The following is a 24607-nucleotide window of genomic DNA, read 5'->3' on the forward strand; positions in this document are numbered from 1 at the left end:
GGATAATGGAGCAGTGGTTGAGTTCAAAACCACTCATAACTCAATTTTTTCCAAAATGTGGGTTGGTTCCATTCTGCTTAACTCAGTCCATATAATGGTAGGTTGTATGGCTCACTTGCGGTGAAGCATCCGCCGCGAACACACAAGAGCTCACTGAAAAAGAAGAAGAAAAATATTAGATTTGCCGTTAAGATGTTGCTCATGTTGCTTAAGTTAAGCCACTTTTTTGCCCAACCCAAGCATTTCTTCCTTACTCATTGAGAAACAAATGAAAACGGGTGAGTGAAATCAACTCGGGGGAATATCGACTACAGCATGGAGTACATATCGCTCCACCCCACGCCGTGGTGGATAATATCCGAAGTTGATTTCACTCCCACTTTTTCATGACTAATTGTAAGTGCACTCAGATCTCACATTTCACTCCAAAATTTAAAAAAAGTGTCTGAGCATTTTTCCTTGGACTTAATTTCATACCTCTTAACTGCTGCAGATTCAAACTAATGAACTTGATACATGAATCAATGACGCGCCTTATCAACACATTCTGTTGGAGTTCACTGCTTGTTTTCCTCTACCTTCATAGGTAAACAAAAGCGTTTAATCTTCTTGTCCCCATGCAGTACTAAATGATAACAGCTTCTTCGAACCCATCTCGAGGTGCAGCTGATCATTCCGTTTCGCCTTCCCGCTCAATTTTAGTTTATGGCTGTGCCGCAAATGAAAAGGTACGAAGGTACTTTGAAAGAGGAGAAAAAATTTGAAAGAGGCAAAAATGAGGATAGGTGACGTTTAAAATGAAATCTATGCCATATCTAATGTAAACCCGGGACCGTGTATGTGTATATTTTTCAGCTTCAAGCACTGGTAATTAAAAATTGCAAATAACTAATTCAATCATGAATTCTAAAATAAAGTGTTTGGTTTTGGACGAGGCTCACAGGGTGATACAGATGAAAATTTCCAGGTAAGGGTTCCTACCACTTTTCTCAAACGTTTTAATCCTCACATTTATTTGTGTATGAGAAATCAAAGGTTCGTGCGAAAAGCGATTTTAACTTAGATCCCTCAAAAGTTTACCATGACATTCCAATTAGTGTTTTTAACGCGTTTGCCCCACAAACAAGTTTTTCGTGTATAAATCATGTACTTGTGCTGACAAATAAGAAGGAATGATTTGGATAGTTACAACTATTCAGCTATCATAGTTTTTACTTACATCTTTTCACGTATATAGAATTGTGTTCATACTAGTCTATTGCCTGTACAGGACCAAGAAAAGTGGTGAAAATAAGTAACCGATTAGCGCTCACTAACGTATTGAAATCTTTGTTACAGACAAAGATAGAATTTTCAATTTTGTACGTACTATGGTTTTTTTTTTTTTTTTTTTTTTTTTTTTTTTTTTTTTTAAAGGAAGAAATTATAAATCAGTAGCCCACGAATGTATAAACTAATTTCACATTGAATTGGAAATTGTTTATCCATATATCTCAGGAAAGGGAGCTTAATTTCATTGCAGGATGATTAATTATGTGAGTTAGTCGCTAAAAATCACAACTTATGTATTAAAAAAAATGCAGCAAAACCACATGGAAGTGTTCCACAAGTGTAAACAACTTGATTACAAACGAAAAAAAACTATTTTACAAACGTAAACATGAAAGAAAAACAAATAACTTTAAACAATTGTATAATTACAGCATGCAATCTCATTCTAATGTTTGAGTTCTTTGTTTGGGTTGTATATGAGGGGCTTGGAGGACAAGGCGCATAAGTGCAGTTTTTGAAAAAATTGAGATATTTACGAATTCAAGTAAACCTAATTTTAAGGCAAATTTTATGAAAAATTCGCTCATGAATTCCAATTTTTAAGCATCAAAAAGTCCGTTTGAACTTTCTTTCCGCCACAAGGCTCCATGTAATCTCGGAATTTTAACCACGTATTTCTCGAAAAAGCAAAAACTACATTTATGCGCCTTGTCCTGCAAGTCCCTCATATGTAGTCAATTTCGAAAAATCCACTTTTTTTATTGAACCTCGGGGACTGCAGGCAGCTGAAAATCATGATTTCATTCGAATGACTTACGACCATTTCAGGGCAGCCCATACAGTAGCGAAATTCAACCTAAAGCCACCAAACTGGAGCTACTTTCATAATCCAGGCTCAGAGCCTCTGCGAGCTGTAACAATCGGTAATCTTTTTGAAGAGGCAGTCAACAAATTTGGAGACGCAGAGGCATTGGTCTCACTCGCTCAGAATAGGAGACTTACATTTCACCAAGCTAAAACGAAGGTAAGATTTACACTGCTCCTTAACGAGAAGTGAAGAGTAGCTTTAGGATAAGTAGGGGGAGTTTCTCGGTTTTGATGGACACCCTATAACCGGTTTTATATACCGGTTCGAAAAATGATTGAATATTCTTATTAGAAATGTAAAAAAAAAAATAAATCTTAAAAAAGTAATTGCATGACTGACATTGGAAATTGTCCAACTTTGCCGTGAAGTTTTAGAATTTTCTGAGATATTTATCCTAAGAGATCATTTCTCGTAATGTTTCCTTTTTAAAAACAGAGCACAAAATTGTACAGCGGATTTAACAAACTTATTGGCAGAAATTCTTATCAGATTTTGATATACGTAGAGAAAAACTGAAACTTCTCGATAGAGTCGGAGGTTGGATAATTTTTGAGGCAAACCATTCAATTGCAGTAATGTGCGTAACGAGGTCAAGATTCAAGACAACAAATTTCAATACCTGGAAAAGATTGATCAAATGGGATTACATAGCTTCACTTTAATCTGACAGGGTACGCAAAATGTGGCTTTTTCAAAGACAGCCAAACATCAGTCCTTGTGTGAATGATTTGTATCATTGCATACCTTTCATTTTGACACCATAATTGAGGGGCTTGGAGAACAAGGCGCATAATGCAGTTTTTGAAAAAATTAAGATATCCATGAACTCAAATAAAACCATAGTTTGAAAGCATATTCTGTGAAAAATTCACAACTAAAATCCAACTTTAAAGCATCAGTAAGTGAGTTTAAACTTCCTTTCTGCCATAAGGCTCCATGTAATTTCAAACACGTATTTCTTGAAATAGCAAAAACTACACTTACGCTCCTTGTCCTCCAAACCCCTCAATTGCTGCCTCTAAGAGCATAGTTTTGCCTAATTTTTCAAATGAAGGCGAATAAATTTACATGCTTCGTACACAAATACATTTGAAATACCTCCCAGGAGAGCATATGCTTGTTGTCCGAAATATTAATTGAGTAATGATTTACTAAATTTTGATTTTGAAAGCATGCAAGTAAATCTGTATCAGCTTATTAAACATATCTGTTTATTAGTTTTTCCGCGGTTGATAAAAGGAGATGTTTTCGTCCTCCAATTTTTCGTATGATTACTTCTTTATATTTCATTGTAATTACTTGTCTTGTAGTTTCGACCGTTTCGATTCGAGGTTTTTCCTCATATTTTTTTAGCGATTGATAATGTCTTGTGTAATGTTGTAATGTTTTCTTTCATTCTTTTATCAGCTTTGTCTCAGCTATTATTATGTGTGCTTGTTTGTGTTCTAATTATTTCGGCTGTTACTTATCGTTGTTTCGTCAAATTTTGCAAAAATCATATCGTATTATATTTTATCACAGGAAAAACGTTTGCACTCTGCATGCCTTCAGACCAGAGACGGATCGATTGTTGAAATAGAGGAAACTGGCATAGAGGCCACTGGATTAGCTGTGGTAATTTTATGGGTTTAATTAAAATTTGTGTTCGCATTTCTTTAGGTAGATCAACTAGCTGCGGGATTAATTGCACTAGGGTTGAATCCAGGTGATCGAGTGGGTCTGATGGAGCCTAATTCAGAAGAATGGTACATTTCGTTCCTGGCCGGGGCAAAAGCCGGTGTAATCGTAGTATGTATTATGACTTATATTACAATTGAATTTTTAGATTACCCGTAAAATAAAACAGGGGTAGCTTCATTTCTACTTATCACACTTGGTCTGGTTTGCCGAACAGTTTGCTCGAAACGTCACTCCTCAGTCGGCCTCCTGTAGTGTAGCGATTGTAGTGCTGGCTCCATAATCAGGAGGTCCTGGGTTTGATTCCCGGCTAGGCGACCCGAGTTTGATGGTCTCAAACAACGGTTATCTCGGGCTGGTACAAAGTAGGGACGGAGGGGGTGGGGCTGTAGGTGGAAGCACAGGATACCTGTATGGTATTTGAAGTAGTTAAAAAAAAAAAAAAAAAAACTCCTGGACCACCAATACACGGAAAAGAAGCGAATATTTGAAAGCAACTATAGTGTGGCAGCAAATTATTTAATGCATAAACGGTCATCGCCAGAAAAATGTATAAGTTTTAAAAAACGTGCTTATACATGAAAAAAGAAAGTAAATAATTGAAAACTCAAGTAAAAACAGAAAACTACAAATTTTAGTTCGCTATAGAAATTCTTCGTTCGATTCGTGTGACCAAACTTCTGTATATAATCAGTCCAATCGAAGAGTGCGTTTTCATGAACAGAATCTTAGGTTATATGTACAAGTATAGAAAATTCGATTTCACAAACCAGATGGCTCGAGCCGAATGGAACACGCGATCGAATACGATGGCCAGTACGATCAATTTTTTTTTTTTGCGGTGCGTACGCAAATGTGGGTTCAACAGACTCAAGGGTTAAAATGCATCGTCGACCGTGCGATAATAAATCAATTAAGGGAGCTGAGTGTTAAGCAGGTGATGATATATCGAGGGTTATCTTGCGACAGTGATCATTATTCCCTCAAAATAGAATCAGCATATCCTGTTGAAAGTTGTCTGCGGAACGTGCATAGACAGCCACAAAAGCAACACGAGGAGAAGATAAGAAATTCATAAAATGAATAGAGAGTAAAATGAAGAAAGATACATGGAAAAAGGATTCAAATTAAAGTAAAAAGTAAATGGAAAAAATCGATAAAAAATTAGTTTAAACAGCTTGGTTGGACATCGAAATGCGCCACACTCCATGGGTAAGATAGGGCTAAGTCTAGTCGAGTCATGCAGACTTAGTTTCAACAGTTGGGCTGCTGCAAACTTTAACAACCATTCCCAGAGCCGTTTCCCGATGCAGCGACGCACAGTGGAGCTATGAGAAAGTTCAGATATGTTGGGGAAATTTTAAAAGCTGAGATCTTAGTTAATACAAAACTTAGAGGTATAAAAGTGGTTGTATTGGTTTTCTCGTAAAATATTTCTGCTACAGTCACCACTTACGATTGGTAATATAACAGAATGTAAATCATAATTGGACGTATTTATGCCAATAGGAACTAGGTGCTAGTGGAAAGATAGGGTGTGCTCGAGGAAGCTGGATAAGAAACAATGTAAAAGTGGATATAGTTCCTTTTGAGAAAATGGAAAAGCGGGATTTTCAAATAAATGAAGAGGAACTGAGCGCTAACTCAGGAGCCGTGGGCATGTGACCAGAGCGTTGTGGACAGGGCTCATGAGTTAAAGACCGCGCCTTCCCGATCGTCGTTTCTCTCGACGTTGCCGCTGACGTCACTGGCGCTTTATATTTCCCATTCATTCTTATGGCCTGACCACTAACGGCCCTATCTTTTCACTTCCACATAGCTCCATTTAGCATAAATACGCCCAATTTGCAATTTTGGTCAAGTTGTTCATAGCTAATCTCTCCACACATAGCTCATTTCGTCGCCCCGCAGACGTAAGAGCGTATTTCAATTTCCACGTGAGCTATAATGGAGATGTTGCATGTGTGCGGAATTTGCGATTTTACAATTGATTCTAATGTAAAAGTTCGCGAGAAACACGATGGTGCCACTGGTTTTCCCTGAAATCAACTCCCAAGCTCATAAAAAGCTCTCAAGTTGAGGCCAAAATGGAGGGAATATCCCTCGCTATCCTGAGAGTCCACCTCTACATCAAGACAAAATCTCCATGCAAAGATAGGGAGCAAATACATTGACAGGGCTGCCACTTTAATTGGGGACTCTAAAACTGAAAACACGGCAACCCTGCTAATGTATTTGCTCCCTATCTTTGCATGGAGAGATTGTATTGATGTAGAGGTGGACTCTCAGGAGAGCGAGGGATATCCCCTCCATTTTGGCCTCAACTTGAGAACTTCTTATGAGCTTGGGAGTCGATTTCAGAGAAAACCAGTGGCACTATCGTGTTTTTCGCGAACTTTTACAGAAGAATCAATAGTCAAATCGCAAATTCCTCACACATGCAACAACTCCATTTAGATATAAACCCATGCTTTCTGGGGCTCATGCGGACATCGAGATACATTCTTATGTCAGAGGAGCGTCGAGTTCACTGCGCGGCGATGGAGTTATCATTTTCTTTCTCTTCCCAGATGAACTTGAATCCTGCAAACCTGTCGAAGGAAATCGCGCACAGCTTGCAGCTAACGGGAGCGCGGGCCTTGATAGTACGGGATACGTTTCTGACTCAAAATTATTACGATTCGTTGGTTTCTATTATGCCTGAATTGGAGAGAGCTCCTACTGGCTCACCTGTCCAAGTTAAGGACTTCCCGGAGTTTACTCACCTCATCATGAATACGGACCAAAATTTACCGTAAGTGAATAAATGCCGTTTTTATGCATACCCTCGAGGGCACTGTTTCTTCCATAAATTTTGAGAGCAAGGTAACGTATATCGACGACCAAAGTGCAAAATCACGTACCTCCGTTTGCGACGTTGCAGACCATCCGTCATGCTTTAATTTTTTAAGCTACTCAACGTACTTCCTTGAATTCTTCGATTGATCCTCACTGTTAGTGGAATATTCTGTTTAAATTGCAAGCTAAAAAGTTGGCTTGTTTCTCTTCGACAAAAAATGAAGTAAGAGCAGAAAGTTTGAAACATCGCGATGGAGATTTGTGGTTTTGTACCTTGGCCACCCCGATATTAATAAATGACCAAGACCAAATCAACACAGGTCAGACATCCCCGTGGACGAACTTTGAGGCCCTACTGAGCACTGCGGCGGGAAATTTAAATGCAATGTATTTCTCACGGTGGCAGCCAATGCGAATTGTGACGTCACATTGGTTGAAGTCGAATGATGGCCGTTAGGGGAAGTATAGACGCGCGTGATTTGATCTTGTGCGTGACGCAGCAGAGCGATGTGTGCTTTATGCCCTTAATTTGTTGCTACCGCAAAGTGGTTAGGCGATAAGGCCGCGGAATAGCCAGGGGAAACCCTCTAGTACACCCCCCTTACCACACCCCCACCCTTTTAGTACATATGTACTTTATCAGAAATGAAGATCACGTATTTAAACTGATATATATTGTTAGTGAATTCTGAAAGTTTACATTGCCTCGAAAAAAAAAAAAATTAAGATTGGAATTACAAGTGCAACAGCAGTTTGATGTGAGTAAAAAGTTATTAATTTATAAGGTGGATTTCATTGCATTTTTAAAATTTTCTAGAAAAATATTGACACACAGAGCCGGATTTAGGGGGTGGCCACATGGGCCGCGGCCCACGGCGGCAAAAGGAGGCGGCAAGTTTTGAAATTTTTCAAATGTAGGTATCAAAAAAATCGGATTCAGAAAAAAAATTACGAACTAGAAAAGGCCATAAAGTCTCTCATTTCCTGAGGGTAAAGGTATGGTAACTTCTAATTTCGTCGTCTTTCGGTGATACAAGAAACAGCACCTTTAATTAGTCGAGTTAAGAGAGAAACCAAACACGCAATTTCGCTTGGAACGGCGCGCCGCAGAGAGAAATGATAACGAAGACTTCACATGAAAAGGAGAAGCCCTCGACGCGGCGGTCGGCACGTAAAACATATTAGCGCCTACAAGACTGCATGAATACTTCACGCATGGCGTCAAACACAGCGCGGTCCGCGGCGTGAGACGCATAGCGCCTGCAAGACTGTAGGAATACTTCACGCATTGCGCAAAACATAGTGAAGTCAGCGCGGCGCGGCGGCGGAGGTTAAGATTATTAAACCACATTAATTATATTTGTTTTTTCATAATTTTTTCGTTTATTTCTTATAAATGGAAGGCGATGTCCACACAGCGACAGGTTTACGAGACTTAACTTTCGCGCAAAGTTCCGTGAACTTTTGCTAGTAGTGTTGACAGGGCTCTCGCAAAAAATGTGTCCATCACGATTTAACGCGTCTTATGCACCCCCCCCCCCCCTCCGGCATGTTCGCTTGATGGTTTTTATTGATGTTTCAAAACCAATGAGAAGGGGGCGGCAAAATACAGGTGGCTCATGGGCGGCACGTAGGTAAATCCGGCCCTGTTGACACATGAAAACATTTACTTTTATAAACCACGGAGTCTATTTTACATAATTATTATGCTTTTTTTCTTATTCATTATTTTACGGAGAAATGTTCAAATGTAAAAGTACGTTTTCAACTGAGCACACAACATAAAGACCGCACACGTATTAATTAAAAATACCTTTTCCTTATTATTAATGCTATATGTTAAAAAGATTCAAAGTATTTGCGATTTTATTTTTCCCAGAGGTACTTTCCGACTTCAAGATATTTACTCGTTGGCGAACAAAGACTCTAAAAACAGGCTAGAAGAACTGGCAAAAGTGATCCAACCGGACGATGCCTGCAATATTCAATTTACTTCTGTAAGATTTTTGATCTTTTCAATTTTAATTATTGGTAGAAATGAATGTTTTGAGCAGTTGGCTTTAAAATAATAGTAGTTAAAAAATCATATTTAATGAGTCCAAGAGGTGATATCATTGCTAAGTAGTTGGTATGGTATGGGCAATATGGGCATATGGAGACAATGACCGATACCAGGTTGCCGAAAAAGGTTTTTGAGTGGACTCCTCTTCCTCTAAGTGTTCATAGCTGGAAGGTGGGTAAATGACATCTAAAAAGAGATAGAACGATGTTAGCTTCCGGAAACATTGGCGGATTCAAGAGTTGGTTAGGTGTCACGGAGCGCCTGTAAAAGCAACTAATGAACAAGACAATCGTAAATCTAGGGCTTAAATTTCGCCATCATCCTACGAAGTAATTCATATGAGAATTCAAACCCCTTAAATTTCCATGACTTTTATGTTTGAATTAGAATTTAAAAGCTTTTAAGCTGCATCATCGTAGCTATGATTTGTTGATCAGTAAGTGCGAGTTTTATTTGCGTCCTAACTTCCTTTCTTTTTTTCAGGGCACAACTGGACTACCAAAGGCCGCTGCGCTGACTCATTTTAGCACCCTGAATAACGCATACTTTGTGGGGAAAAGGCTTGCTTACGACAAAAAGGTATACTATCGTTTAAAAATATGTGTATAGGAAAAATCATTATTACAACACTTTATATAAACCTGTATGAATTTATCGATTGAGTTAGGAAAGAACTTTACGATTGAGAAACGAAAATTTGGATTTCGGTATCAGTTCCATACTAATGGAATACTTCCAACAAAATTAAAAGGAGTCAATCTGCTACCAAGTTTCACAAAAACTGATCGAACAAGAGCCGCATATTGCACGATCATTGTGGCCGTAGGACTCTACAAGGTGGGAAACGATGCCAGATATTTTACGTACGTTAGTGCGCCTTCAATTTCATCTGATACTGTGCAATACATCTGAGGCGGAATAGTTGCTCAGAGCGCCTTCAACAGTGTCGCTTCGTCTTGAACGCAGAGGATCACGCGAGCCGCTGTAAAATTACCTAGCGCGTATCGCCTCGTCAGCGAGGGGGAGGGGTAAACATTCATACCTCAATCAGTGAGCAGTGACGTTGCAAGCTTTTCAATGTCTATTACATGTGGGTAAACCTGTATGAACACCTTAATTCTGCCATGTTTTTTCTGAGATAAGAGGAGAAATACTATTTTAACGTTTCAATCAAGTCATTTTGTTAAATTGTTCAATTGGTGTTCCTAATTAATTGCAAAATGTAGTCCATATATTGTCCTTATTATCTCTCTCATAGTGAATTTTGAAATGAGTCAATTTTTCTCTTCCAGAGACCCAATATTTGTTGTTCCGTTCCATTTTTTCATGCTTATGGTTTAGCTGCAGGAGTGCTGACCGGCCTCCACTTTGGAGGAACTTGCGTGCTGCCAAGTCCAAGTTACAGCTCTACCCTCACAATTGAAGCAATCGCAAAAGAACAGTTAAGTATGTTTATAGTCAAAATATCATGCGAAATATTTCATGATTCAATGACTGGTCATTCTACATTCAAAATTTTTTGCGTAATTCCTAGTTTTCCCGACGAGGGAACGTGACTCCATTCCAAGGTTGCAAAATTGACGTAAACAATTCGATTTATTATAAGAATGTACTAGTGCAATTTTTGTCCAGAACGTTTCTGATTTTCACATTAGATTAGAAGAACAACCAGTGCAATTTTTAGTTAAAATATCCAAGATTCTTCTGGTTAAAATGCAATTCGCGAGATACATTTGGCAACTTGAATTGTAGCTACGTTTTTCGTGAGGGGAACAACGAATAATCCTTTGTTCCTCCAAAAATATTCTCTGAAAATTTCGTGAGAACGTGTCCATTATATTCATCTTAAAAAATAAAGCAGCACATTGTGATGGAGATACGCTACTCGGTGCACTGAGAAAAAATTTTCAGTTCAATGAACCGGAATAAGGTGTTCTATTATGACCGCACTGTATGGCTAATGTAAAAGAATACTTCCAGTTCTGATAACATATGCGCATGTTCATGAAACCAAGCTCTTTTCACAGCACGGTTCACATCCTACCAAACTATTTTTACGGTTTGTTTTGAAGGATCGGCTGTATAAACAGGAGTACGGTGTGTTACATCGGCCGCATCGGCATATAGAACAACGCACGCCGATTCATATAATCAAACTTTTTTTCTCCGTGTTATTTCGAAGTCATTTTGTTAGTGATATCACCTAAACCGTGAACTTAATTTCTCTCTAAAAAATGTAAAAATAAATGTGTGTGAAAAAACCACAGGAATTTGACTACTTTACTTTAACCTAGTTTTAAAAGAGGGGTTTTTTTTTTAAAAAAAAATGTATTAAAATGATTGAATGACTTTTAAAACCGAAAGATTTAAACAAATATTCATACTCATTTGCAGATGTAATGCTTTGTATGGAACTCCAACAATGCATTTAGATATCTGCTCACTAGCTGAACAAAGTAAGGAATCTTCGTGGAAAGATAATCTAGATATAATTTTGACGGGTGGATCGCTGCTCTTGCCTAAAGTTTATGATAGGATACACAGTATTTTTCCCTCGACCAACATTTATGTGAGTATAAATCTTTGTGATTTTTTTAAAAAAAAGATTCTCATGTTTAAGAAGTAATTTTTTTTCAAAGCATGAAAAATCCAAGAAATCCTGTCAACAACGCGAACATATGTGAGTTTTGAAAGTATTTGACTGTATCCAAAGAAAGCTTTTTTCTCAATTTCTAGAAAGGATCACTACAATCATTTCACAGTCATCTAGACTATTCCAGTTACCATTACGTATTTGAGTTGATTTCTGTGATACGGAAGATGTTAGAGGTAGAGACGTTTAAATAATATTTGAAGTTTATCATTACATAGACAGAAGGATTTTAAAAGTACAAACTAGATTCCTTTTCTCCACGATTTAATACTACACTAATTTGAATTGTGGGCGTTGAATTATGCATGAGCTAGCAAGGCTTGACATCCTTTTGTCTGTCATTTCTTTTTTACTCTGAATTTTTTCAGTCAGCATACGGAATGACGGAGACTAGTCCATGTTTGTTTCTAAGTCGACTGACGGACACAGAAGACCAAAAGAAATACACGGTTGGATTTGTACAGGATCATGTTGAGGTGAGCAGGGCTTATTTCCCTCATTCGCCAGTACTCCATTTTATCCTTTTGAAAATACGTAAAAAATCTAAATCTATTGAAGCAGGCCATCATTACTCAAAATCGAGTATTCATAATGCTTAAAAATGGAGAAAAACAGAGTTGCCAATCTGCAATAATCGCCTCTGGAGATGAAATCATAAACTCGGACGAGTAATTTCATCAAACATCCTTAATTTTGTTAATGGGCTATTAAGGCTATCGAATAAAGAGCTACCCACTCTCTTTCAAGTCTACTTCTTCGTGCCACATTCAGCATATTGACAGTGATACTACCAGACCACATATTTCGGTTTGCGCCGTTGCAGATTTCCTGTCGTACTTTATCATTTAAATGGAAAACTACTCAGTGAGAACTTCCCTGACTTTTCGTTTCCGTGCAAAGAAAAGTCCGTGTAAACTTCGAGGAATGATTTTGATTCTTTCTCTTTCAAGAAAATTAAATGGGACCGGAGAATTTTAAACTCTGCAAACGAGATATATGGTCAGGTGGTTTCACTATCGATATTCATAAAAAACTAGTGATTGATGGCTGCAATACATACAATATCCCTTCGCTGATAAAAGTTCGACAGTTTAAGGTCTTTCATGTACATGTTCAAGTGTGTATTATAATTGCGGATTTACATCATCGTAACGGAATCACGTTGACTTTACAGGTGAAAATTGTTGATAGAGCTGGAAAAATGGTACCGCTTGGTTCACCGGGAGAACTCTGGTGCAGAGGATATGTGAAAATGCTGGGTTACTACAACCAGGACTCTAAAACAGCGGAAATGATCGGAAAAGATGCATGGATAAAAACTGGGTGAGGACTTAAATTCACCATTAGCTACCCTGAATCTAACCTCATGTATCCTGAACTTAACTCAAAATAACCCACTAAACCTTATCAAGGAACCTCACTGAATATTACCCACGGAATATTACACTGTTCAAACACTTAATGCCCTCTATGCCTCATCATTTGTGTGCGAATTTTTTGAAGTTGCATTGAAATCCGACCATTTTTTACCTAGCTTGATCATGACAAATAAGCTTTTCAAATAGGCTTTTCACGATTGAACATTTTCCCAATTGCAAACTTCAAACGTCCATAACTTCAGTTTAGTTTGATATTTTTTGGAGGATTTTGGTCCCAAAACGTTCATATCTGCTGTATTTTACGTTTGCAATTGCCAAATTTTAACACATTTTTATGCCTTATATTGGCACAAAGTGTTGTTCCTCAGACTAAAGAACGTGATTACATTCCAACGTTGGTAAACTTCTACTCACAAATGGAACATTTTGGAAAAGATTTGCACATCCACATTCTTGTACAAAATTGATTTATTTGTGTCGGTTTTGCAACTTTGAGATGAAGGTGCGTTCTTTTGTTGGAGGATCGACGAAATATGAGTTTATCTGCCAGCTACTTATTCAAAAGGCTGCTAAAAGTTTTCGGATTACTGTTTTTTTTTAAAGTCTGGGAAAATCACTCCGTTGAAAATTTTGCTCTCGAGCAATGAAGTGCCTTTTTTCATGAACTGTCGTATAAAATTTTCGAAGCTAATTTTTTCTGATTTCCCTAGAGATGAAGCGCTCTTATCCGAAGACGGTTACGCACAAATTGTCGGCAGAATCAAAGATTTAATAATAAGAGGTGGTGAAAATATATCTCCGATAGAGGTCGAAGATTTGTTACAAGCTCATCCAGATATTTTTGAGGCACAGGTAAGTTTGCATTTTTATTAGGTTCGAAAAACTAAGATGTCATATTTGGAAAGCATATTTTCGAAATAAAGGATATTTTTCCCCAAAAAATTTTCCGGAGAGTTCTTTTCGGTGTACAGTGCATATGCAATTTTATACATTTTTTAAAGTTTTCAACCACAATTCGGGCTAACATAGACTAATGATCTACATTATCTGACCTGAAAATTTGATTAAAATTTTACACTGCTTTGAAAATCATTGCATGTCCGTGCGGTTTTTGGTTGCACGTATGCACTTGTGGTAGTTGCACCTTGGAGTTCTTTCTCAAGTAAAAATAATGTGAGATGCATTCGCATTTTCATTTATTTCCGCTTTCATTCAATCGTAGATTTCTTTTATTTCATGTAATGGTTTACAATTCATTCGTTTTTCAGAATATTATTTTAACATTTTTCCTAACAATTCTATTGCCACAGGTGTTTGGGGTCACAGATGAACGACTAGGCGAAGTCGTTGGAGCAGCGCTAATACTGAGGCCAGGAAAATCAATTACAGCGGATGAAGTAAAAACATTTTGTCAAGGAAAAGTAAGTGCGTTTAAGATATTTTTCCTGCTTTTGAGTATTTTTTACACACAAAATATTATCTGTAATGCGACAATTTTTAAAAATCTTTGCTCTTGTCATATGGAAAAAACTTATTTCTCTTGATCAAAAAATAATTAAATTTTCCCATAAATAAAATTTTTCATCGGCGAATTTCTTTCTTTTAAATTTTTCTTTACGAATATTTGTCAGAACGTACGCATTTAGGTGTTTTTATGCTCTTTTAAGAGCGTTCAATATTTCTCTTCTCATAAAATTATACCTGAAAAGGGAAGTATATGAATGATGAAAATACGGTTGTATTTTACCGAGCCACTGTTTGCTTCAGCTTTTTCAGTATTTCTTGTCGCCCTAACATATGATCTTTGTCTTTGATAGAATTAATCTTTGATAGAGTTAAACATTAATACATCTGATCGGTCTTTGTTGCAGATTTCACAATTTAAGGTTCCAAAATATGTACAATTTCTACCCGAATTTCCTAAAACAGGCTCGGGAAAAATTAAGAAACACATCCTCAAAGAATCGATTGAAAAAGCTTTACAGGCGGGAGATCTCTGACCAGAAAAAGTCTCTGCGGTTCTCATTTGCAAGAGAATTAAGCTCGTTCAACAATATGTCCATCCCAAAACAGAGATGTACCAAACAATCATGCCTGTAACGATACTCAAGTCCGTTGATCGAAATGATGATTTTTATGATTACCTCGATTTGTGATCTCTGACGTTTGAGAGTACTGTCATTTATTACAATCCAGAGCGCAAGCTAAGATTACGCTTCAGAAGTCCTACCTCCTACATGCATTTTAGGGTAGTAAAATTTACCGTCTATTTTTCCGTGCCAAGGAAGAACGCCGTATGAGCCTTCAGACGTTGCCAAGTTTCCTTCGATAAAAACTGAATTCACTGGGAAAATTGTGAATATTTCCCTCCCCCCCCCCCCCAAGTTTTCAGACAATTTCGTACGCAATTTAATCCAAAACATCTGACAATTTCAAAGAAAACTGTGTATGAATGTTGTCAAAAATACATATTTTATAGAGGAAAATTTGACAACTCTCGAATGTTCTTACGGCGTTCTTCCTTAGTACGGCAGTATTGCACAGTTAATAGCCGGAAAACGCTTAAACGCTTGCATGCCTTCATAAAAATGAGCTGGACCGACCATCCGACGTCTTTGTGTGTCGACTGCAATAAATTAAAGTCTACAGGTAGTTTACTCTCAAGATAGGAACCATCCGAAAGAATATTATGCTTCGCAATTTTCAATAGTTTTTCTTTAATCTGCGAACCACTTCATGATAATCCTTCAACAGTTTCAAGTCTTAATGCGTAATTTAACTTCTAAAAATAAGAGTTTTCAAATGTTGAGATTGAGTATTGATATTCAGTAGCGATTTAGCAAGTTGGCGACACCGCTTTCCTCCATTTAATTCCACTGAAAATATCGAGGCAAGCTGCCTCACCAAGAATCGATTATTTACATACATTCAAATGAGGGGAAAACAGAGTTGATAACTTTCAAGCATAGCTTTGTTGATATTCGGAAAACCCACACGGATTGCAGCATGCATAGTAACGGATAAAATCGTACGTATATATCTTGAGTGTGATATCATTTTTATCGCAACTAAGTCAATAGACTTTTCCTAAACGATGAGGTTAATGAACCAATACTGTCGTGCCAAGTAAAAACGCCGTATGAGCCTTCAGACATTGTCAAATTTCCTCCGATAAAAACCGAACTAACTGGGAAGGTTATGAATATTTGTTTTCAAAATTTTCTCTAGATTTTATACGCCATTGAATCTAAAATATCTGAAAGTTTAAAGGACAAATATGCATACATTTTGTCAAAAATACCTGTTTTATCAAGGGAAATCTGGCAACTCTGGAATGTTCATACGACGTTTTTCCTTAGCACGGTAGAATACCGGCCTACCTAAGCTCGGCGAGTTAATTATTTCTGACGCTCAATAATCCGTGTAAAAACTCAAGAAATATATTTATAAATATTTCATCAATTTCCCCTCACATTCCGAATAAAAAAAGTAGGAATTAATAATGAGAGGCTTGAGCAGATTTGATTGAAATCAGAACTTTCCAATGATTATTTGTGACAATGTATTAAATCAGTTTTCGCAGGTTTCGCAACAATGAGATCGAGCAAAGGGCAAATCCCGCAAATAGACGCCACTCATTTATAACACCGTTGTGGGTTAAATTGCATAACTTCCTACTTGAAGGCGAAATGAGTTCCAAAAGACTCTGGACGTTTTAGTGCTCCAATTTTCTGTATTTCCTTTCTTCAGGCCGTTAAAACTTTCTGACGATAAAAAAGCTTTAAAAACTTTATGTAAGACTTTATTTCAGCCTCAGGTCTCATTGTGATAACTTTGCACCAGTGCATATTTTGCTTTCTCTCCTACCTAAGAGTGAGTTTTCTTCTCTAGTCTCTATCAAAAAAGTTTGAAAAATGTAATAGCAAGGAGCCAATCACACTAAACGGTTCTAATACATCGGATTGTAAAACTTGTCAAAAGCTTTAATCCATCCAAAGTGAAACTACTAGCTTTTGTCAGTATGAAAATTGCCTTTAACGATTCATTTTTTTCAAAGAAAGAATAATTAGAAATAGCCAAAACTAGAGGAAAAAACTATTTCAATACTAACTATATACTAACTATATCAAGTTGGTCTTTGTATTTTAATTTTCAAAAATGAACTCTAAGAGTTTTTAATGAATCTAGGATTCTTTCGGAAGCTTGGTATATTTCGATATATGTGAATAATATTTTCCAATTCAATGGATTTTGTAAAGACAAAAATGTGACTTTTTTATTAAAAAAGTTACTTAAAATTTTTTTAAGTATCTTGCATTTAAGTTTCCTAAAACTGATTAAATGTACATATTCCATGGAGACAGCAAACCTCGATTCATTTTTCTGAGTTTCACTGATTTAGTTTTACCACTGTTTGAAAATTCAATATTTATCGGGGTATCGAACGTTTTTGTTTACTTTGATTTGAGTAGGTTGCAAGATTTCAAAAACAATACCTAATTACAATCATTTTTTAAACTTATTATACTATTGATGTCTATAAATTGAAACTCATCTAAAAGTTTTGTGCTACACAAGTATGTGATTGACTTAATTAGCGATGTTACACATTTTCTCTCTCATTTGTTATGATAATGGGGAAAAAGAACATTCTCATTCGCAAAAACTTTTCATTTTTGTTTCCTCCACAGTGCGTAGGAATGTAAAAAATCGAGCATAAAAAATAAGGAAAAAGCTCAACATACTAAGAGTTCCGAAGATTAGTATCATTTTCAAGGAATAATAGTAGCGCTGGATTGGAATAAAGATAAAATTTACAGAAATGGGTGCAAAAATCTTAAGCTAAATAAGATACTGTATACGGGCTGAAGAGAAAATCCCCAACCCCCTAAGACACTCAATGCCTAAGCCAGTTAAGAGTTTTAGCTTCATCGCATGGATAAGGCAATTGTATACGTGCTGAGAACTCTCTCACTCGAATCATTATACAAAATGAGCTTTTGTTCAGAGGAACTTTAGGAAAGTTCTCTACTTGCTCAGGGCCAATTCACGTCTTTTTACCGCATAGTCTTCCTTTATAGCATACTATCCAAGAGAGTGCCATATCAGCCTTCCCTTAAATCTTCCCGCAGTAGCGAGACTGTTTGTGCAGAAATGCGTTTAAATAATGGAGAAATAACCACTGACTCGCATCTATGCTGCCATGCTAAGGAAAAACGCCATATGAACCTCCAGGCGTTGCCAAATTTCCTCTGATAAAATACGAAAAAATACATGCTTTTTGTTTTATCTGGTGAAATTTGATGACTCGAGTGTTCATTCGGCGTTTAGCGCAGCAGTGTGGGTGAATAAGGAAAATAAGTAAAACAGGCAGGAAACCGAATCGAAGAAGTGGGGCTAAATGAGAGAGAAAACGATGACCAAATAAATATATTAATAAATATTGACGAATTTTATTTAATTTGACTCAATATAAACGTAAGAATACTAAATTCAACGACCAATCGAACCTTTCAGAAATGAGAGGGTTTAGTCACAGAGATCTCGTTCGCTTTCACGACGACATTCGAATAAAGTTGAGTGAAGAACCTTTGAAGTGCCACTCTCCAGTTTCATTTGAGACGCAAAAAATACGGCGCGGCAGTAACATAAAAGCTCATTTTATGAAGAAATGTATGTTTAGTCATTCGACGTTTAATTTAAGATAATAAAGCAAGACATATCTTTTAATCACCAAGAGTATAAGACCACACACAAATGAGCACACCAGTTACGCAACTAAAATAAGAGATCCCTCTGATCGGATCACTCATAAATTTTATCTTCTGTTTGACGAGGAAAGAGAAGAATTAAAAATCTCATTTTGATACATTCCTGGACATAATCAAATTTAAGCTTTGAAAAAGGGAATCTGACTATTGTATTGCAGTTGATTCCACCAACCTCCAATATTGATTATGAAAAGTCAGGAAACACTACCCAGATTTTCATAGCTCAAAAGTCTTCTATTTTTGTATATTATTTAATTATTTATTTTAAATGAGAGACGAACAAATGTTATTGTTCAAGAAATATCCGAATAATCCTTGAGGCTACATGTCTGGCTATTTGTGTGATTTTTTCTTTTCTTGTTTCCTTTTTCAAAGAATTTCACCTGAGATCATTGGATATAAGAGTCATTTCTACAGTGCTCTTTCGCCCTCTCAAATGCCCAACTGCCAAACACCCTTTTTCTGCCTAAGGCTTTTTGGGAGGTGGCGTGCCCTCATTTCTTGTCCAATTTCGTGTCATCGCCCTTCAAATTGCCTTTGATTGTCATGTAACTGTTTTTGATTTAATGAAAAAAAATTGAATTAAAAGAAAATTATGAGCTGAATTTTTAAAAACCTAAAACTGAAATCCATATTTTTCTAGCGTGATCATCCACAAGAAAAAAAGAATCGTTTCCATCACCATAGCCACAGTGGATTCCACCAGAATCAACCTACTTTTCTAGGTGAAGTAACTTTTGTGGCAATCACTAATTCCGCTCCGAATTCCCGATATCGATGCCGCATTGTTAAACGCGCCAAAAGTAATCGCAACCCCCGAAAGTAACGTCATGACTATGACTAAAAAAGTTAGTTGAGCCTGGAGTCCACGATGAGCATCGTAAGATAAACAATTCTTTTTCTCCGCCTTCTCTCAAGGAGAGGATCTAGCCCTTACATAATTGGCTACTTGATTCACTATTATCTATTATCTATTACGTCTTGAAGTGTGTCCAGGAGTGGCACAATATTGGTCTGGCGATTATTTTAAAGGCAATAAATGACGTTAACGTCCACTACGTCATATTCCCCAAGATAGTCGCGGAACTCCTGGATCCTTTTATCTTATCGAGAAGATTAGGAAGCTAATGGTAGCGAAGTTTTCGATTATGGCGTGTCTGAAACTGAGTTTCGTCACATATTCTAATTTTGCTCCACCGGCTTTATCAGCTACCATTAGTCACGAGATTGTAGGAGTACATACTTCTGTACACCTGTGGCCGGCCAACGCACAGTATCTGCTACGGGCGAGAATGACAAACGAGACAAAATGAGAAATCAATCATTGCGATGCCTGTTTTCTCATCAAAATTACCTACACGCACAATTCGGTGGACTAACTGAAAATATCCTATTTTAAATGAAAGTGAGATATTGGCGTTTTCTCTCTAGTTGACTCAGACTCCCCACTCACCAATGAAACCAAAGTGTTCTGGAATCAAATGGACCGCGTTTAGCAAAAAGGAACCAAGCCACATCAGCTATTGCCAAATTTACAAAACACACATTATAATTTCCTTGATGCATATTTTTTTTTCATCGATTGAAATGAGAATAATCCATGCAGAGCTTGCGAACATTTCAAAATCATAAGTTGAAAAAAGCTGACTCCGCAAGTTTAAATTTTAGATTCTGACACAGAGCTATGCGGCGTGTCAGCAGCGCGGAACGCGCACTGGCGCCTACAAACCTAACGGGATACTTCACGCATTGCGCAATGCGTGAAGTATCCTAGTTAGGTTTGTAGGCGCCCATGTGCGTGTTACGCTGGTTGCCCGCCGCGCCGAGGAGTGCTACGGCGCTTCAAGCAACTATTTCGCGACAGAGGTGTTGTACAGTATCATTCGACATTAGAGTGTGCTATAGGAGCAATGCACAGGGTTTTCAGACTGCCTGCACCAGGCTTTTTCCTCGGTCGTTTCAGGTCGTATGAAGTCAGGGTTGAATGGGCCATTGACCATAAGAAATCCGAATTTCGAGTCAATTGCAATAGAATTGAAAAGTACAGTATTTCACTCAAGATTAACCCCTAAAAATTCAAAATTGGACGGGACCCCTGACTCTTAGGATCGTGGTCCCCCCTTTACCATGTTCGTTTGAATTTAATCATAAATTGGACGTATTTCTACCAAACGGAACTATGTGCATTAAGACGTGAGCCCTGAGACCTATCAGAATATATGCATAACAGGGCTCACGTCATAATGCACGTAGTTCCGTTTGGTAGAAATACGTCCAATTGTTGGTGCCGCACGCTAGGAACCTCCAAAAAATCCGCCCGAAAACCGATCCCCGATCGACCCGGAGCCTCGAAGCTTTCGCGAGGCGGAAAGTTATCGGTCTGAGGAGAGTCTCGACTCTCGACTCCGGGCGAGATAATACGGTACTCGACTGCACGCGAACGCGCTCTCGAGCGGGGAGGCACTCGATGGCTGGCGGGTCTCATAACCGCGGTCGGGTCCTGCGAGGGAGCTAAAAATACGGAATGAGATCGATTGGGTATTGATTCACGGTGGCATGCTCCTCTCGGGTGACTGCTGAGTCGGGCCCGGGAGCTGAGGATGAGTGTAGAGTGTCTCATCCAGTCCTCGCCGAGATAAAGCGAGCGCCGTTTCCAAGTGTGCTTGTCGCCGCTTCCTCGAGGTTCATGCTCCGGGCGGCGAACGGGAACGTGATTCCCCGAGACCGCACGTTCTGGAACCGGCTCCGTTAAATGGACGTATTTCTACCGAACGGAACTATGTGCATTATGACGTGAGCCCTGTTATGCATATACTCTGATATGTCTCAGGGCTCACGTCTTAATGCACATAGTTCCGTTTGGCAGAAATACGTCCAAATCATCCTCCGCCGTCGACGCGGCGTCGCACAGTGGACCGAATCAATAGGAGAGGTCGGACAAAATTTGGAAACTTCAAACGCTTATCACTCCGTTTATACCAAATTTTGAAGTTCTGAAAGCCACTTTCAGTGGCACCATTGGTTTTTTTGTGAAATTTCCTATTGGTTACACCTAGAGTCCCTTTATACTGAGAGTCAAGACAATTTGAATCCATTTCTGATTGGTTCCCGTATTTTAGGCCTCCACAGTGTCACAAACAGGAATAAAGATTACATTTTCACCAATTGCAAAGATTATAATCTGGAATGGACCAGGGAATTACGGGTTCGGCAAGGAACAAACGGAATGAGAGGAGGAACGGAGAAAGGCATTTGAGAATGGGCCGATCAAAGATTACGAAAAACGTTCAATTTGTGTAATCTTTATTCCCGTTTGTGACATCCATGAGCCGAATTGTCTTGACTCTCAGTATAAAGGGACTCTACTTCAAACGCTTATCACTCCGTTTATACCAAATTTTGAAGTTCTGAAAGTGGCTCCATTGGTTTTTTTGTGAAATTTCCCATTGGTTACACCCCTTACAATTGAAAATGTGACGAATTAAACATCAAAATTTGCAGTTTTGGTCGAAAATTTCATGTCCCACCTCTCTGATTGACTCGATCCACTGTGCGTCGCAGCGAGTTTAATTGCATAACGTGCAGTTAAGATGATCCCCGGGCGTAGACCTTATTATCCGCTGTATGTGAGGGTGTCACGGGTGTAGAGAATACTCTGGGGGGGGGGGGGGGGGGTACGCCCTGTGGCCCCTACGCGGCCCGACCTTCAGAGGACGCTTCGTGCACTCATTTGCAACTTTACCGTGTCATATGCAAAAACCTGGACCGTATTTCGTAAATCTGAATAGAGCGGACTCATCTAGAGACAATAGGGATGTTGCATGTGTGAGGACTTTGCGATTTGACTATATTGATTCTTATGTAAAAGTTTGCGAGAAACACGATGGGGCCACTGATTTCCCTGAAATCAACTCCAAAGCTCAAAAAAAGCTCTCAAAGTTGAGGGTGCAATGGATAGCCCACGCTATCTTGAGAGTCCACCTCTACATCAAGACAAACTCTCTATGCAAAGATAAGGAGCAAATACATTGACAAGGCTGCCACTTTATTCGGGTACTCTAAAACTGAAAACATGACAAACCTGCTAATGTATTTGCTCCCTATCTTTGCATAGAGAGTTTTTCTTGGTGTAGAGGTGGACTCTCAGGATAGCGTGGGATATCCCCTCCATCACGCCCTCAACATTGAGAGCGTTTTTTGATTTTGGGAGTTGATTTCAGAGAAAATCAGTGGGACCATCGTCTTTCTCGCAAACTTTCACATAAGAATCAACAGTCAAATCGCAAATTCCTCACACATGCAAAATTTCCATTGCCTGTCGATAGCCGCAATAGTCATGAAAACCGCCCCGGTAGAACGCTGGAACTAGGCGTTACCAGATATGCAAAAAATCTTGGAGCTTATAATATAGAATAGAGCAAGCGAGAGGGCGCGCGTTGATGACGGCGCAGAGGTGCAACTATTCGTGCTTGATGGATGTCCATGTTGCGTTCGCAAAATTGAAGGCGCGATGGCGCGAGGCGTGAACTCGCGATGCTCTGCTCTGGCAATGAGGTGTCGCTCAGATTCGAGAGAAAAGCTACAAAACGAGGCCTGATTACGTCTTTACTATTTTCCGCTTTCTTGAAACTCGATTTTCCTCTTTTTTCAGTTTGAATTATTTTTGAGGATGTGTGTAATTAAATACGAATATCTAGAGCTCGTACGTACCTGCAGCGCAACTCCCCCAGGAGGGATGGTCTGGTCAATTTAACTTGGTTTGGAATTTCTGGGGATGTATGTCCCAAAAAAAAAAAAAAAAAAAAAAAAAAAAAAAAAAAAAAAAAAAAAAAAAAAAAAAAAAAAAATATTCCCGCACACTCGATTTTTTTCAATTTGATGCCTGATTCTTTTTCTAACGATCTATTTGAAGACCTAGATCTGAAATTCGTAAGTAACAGCCGTATGAAGCACATGGTTTACCTGTTTTTGGCAAGCCTCGGGTCAATTTGACCTAGCTCGGGCATCTAACGATTAATTAAGATACTTTAGTTGCACCGGTTACATTCCGCTTCAAAACTAGTTTCGCCTGGGTGTCACCAGTGCAACGCAACGTGATTAACGTTTTACGAGAATAAAACTCGCATAAACTCAACGTGCTTGATCGACAGACGATGGAAAGACCAAGAATAGAGTACGTGATTCAGTGCAAGTGAGCGGAATCCTCCAGGGACCCCAGAGTAAGGGCTTCTAAACACTTGTGAAAGAACTTGCTCTATTTTTCAATAATTTTGCGCTGATTTGATCTCGATCAGTCTCAACAGCTCCGGGTTCATCTCGCTGCAGACCACTCGAAAAATGCTAAATCCCTTTTTTTCCGATGGCTCCTTGTCGCGGTCCGCGTGATGAAGGCATCCACTGGCATGGCGTACTTTGCGATATACCGATCGATCTGTCATTTAAACTTATGGAAAAGGATCGATAAACAAGGTGCTCTTAACAAACATCTTAATCATCGATTTTTTACCGTAACTTTAAATGGGGGAAATATCGAAAATCAACCATTCACGCCTCGCCACTGAAGGCATCGTAATTTTGCCAATACTTTAGTTGAATCGGTGAGCCCTTGAGTCCATTCGAGTGCGAACAATTCGAGACCTATCGGATAATGGACTTGCGAGGTTTTATCATTGAAGGATTCAGATATTTTCAGTGGAATAATTTCACGAGTGTTTTTGATAGGCAGACGGATTAGCGGCGGGTTTCATCCTTCAGATGCAGAATACGAGAGTCCCAGATGGGTTCTTCTCTTTCTTGAAGGAGCCTCTTGTTTACCTGTAATTTTTGACTTGATTGTGAACGCTAAAACAATTCGTATGAAAAACCTTGATTTAACTCAATGGTCGGAAAACTACAGCTCACAAGCGCATACAAATTGTTAAAATTGAGGCTTACTGTTAGGCAGCCGTGAGAAACACAGTTACGGAAGATTCCAGTCTCTTGCATTTCTACGGGGATTGAGACGGGTATATCGATGGCCGAAGTGCAAAACAGCGTATCTCCATTTTGGTGTTTCAAAATTTCCACACCTATTTTATTTTTTTAAAG

The 24607-nt window shown here is 38.5% G+C and overlaps 1 protein-coding gene across 2 annotated transcripts; it reads left to right on the forward strand.

The window, feature by feature from the left end:
* Positions 1 to 660: 660 nt before the first annotated feature.
* Positions 661 to 15558, forward strand: LOC109042221 (medium-chain acyl-CoA ligase ACSF2, mitochondrial). Of its 2 annotated transcripts, XM_019058860.2 has the most exons (13): positions 667 to 967; positions 2101 to 2296; positions 3800 to 3928; positions 6388 to 6611; positions 8535 to 8652; positions 9201 to 9296; positions 10010 to 10158; positions 11112 to 11286; positions 11739 to 11846; positions 12545 to 12693; positions 13460 to 13601; positions 14060 to 14170; positions 14621 to 15558. In XM_019058860.2, exons 1-13 carry the CDS (start codon positions 900 to 902, stop codon positions 14747 to 14749), a joined length of 1794 nt encoding a protein of 597 aa, XP_018914405.2. In that variant the 5' UTR covers positions 667 to 899; the 3' UTR covers positions 14750 to 15558. The 2 variants fall into 2 exon arrangements, with proteins under 2 accessions (XP_072156406.1, XP_018914405.2); XM_072300305.1 differs by lacking the exon at positions 11739 to 11846 and having other exon boundaries at positions 661 to 967.
* Positions 15559 to 24607: the final 9049 nt, after the last annotated feature.

The sequence above is a fragment of the Bemisia tabaci genome, chromosome 5, assembly GCF_918797505.1.
Source record: "Bemisia tabaci chromosome 5, PGI_BMITA_v3".
In the NCBI taxonomy this organism is placed as follows: Eukaryota; Metazoa; Arthropoda; class Insecta; order Hemiptera; family Aleyrodidae; genus Bemisia; species Bemisia tabaci.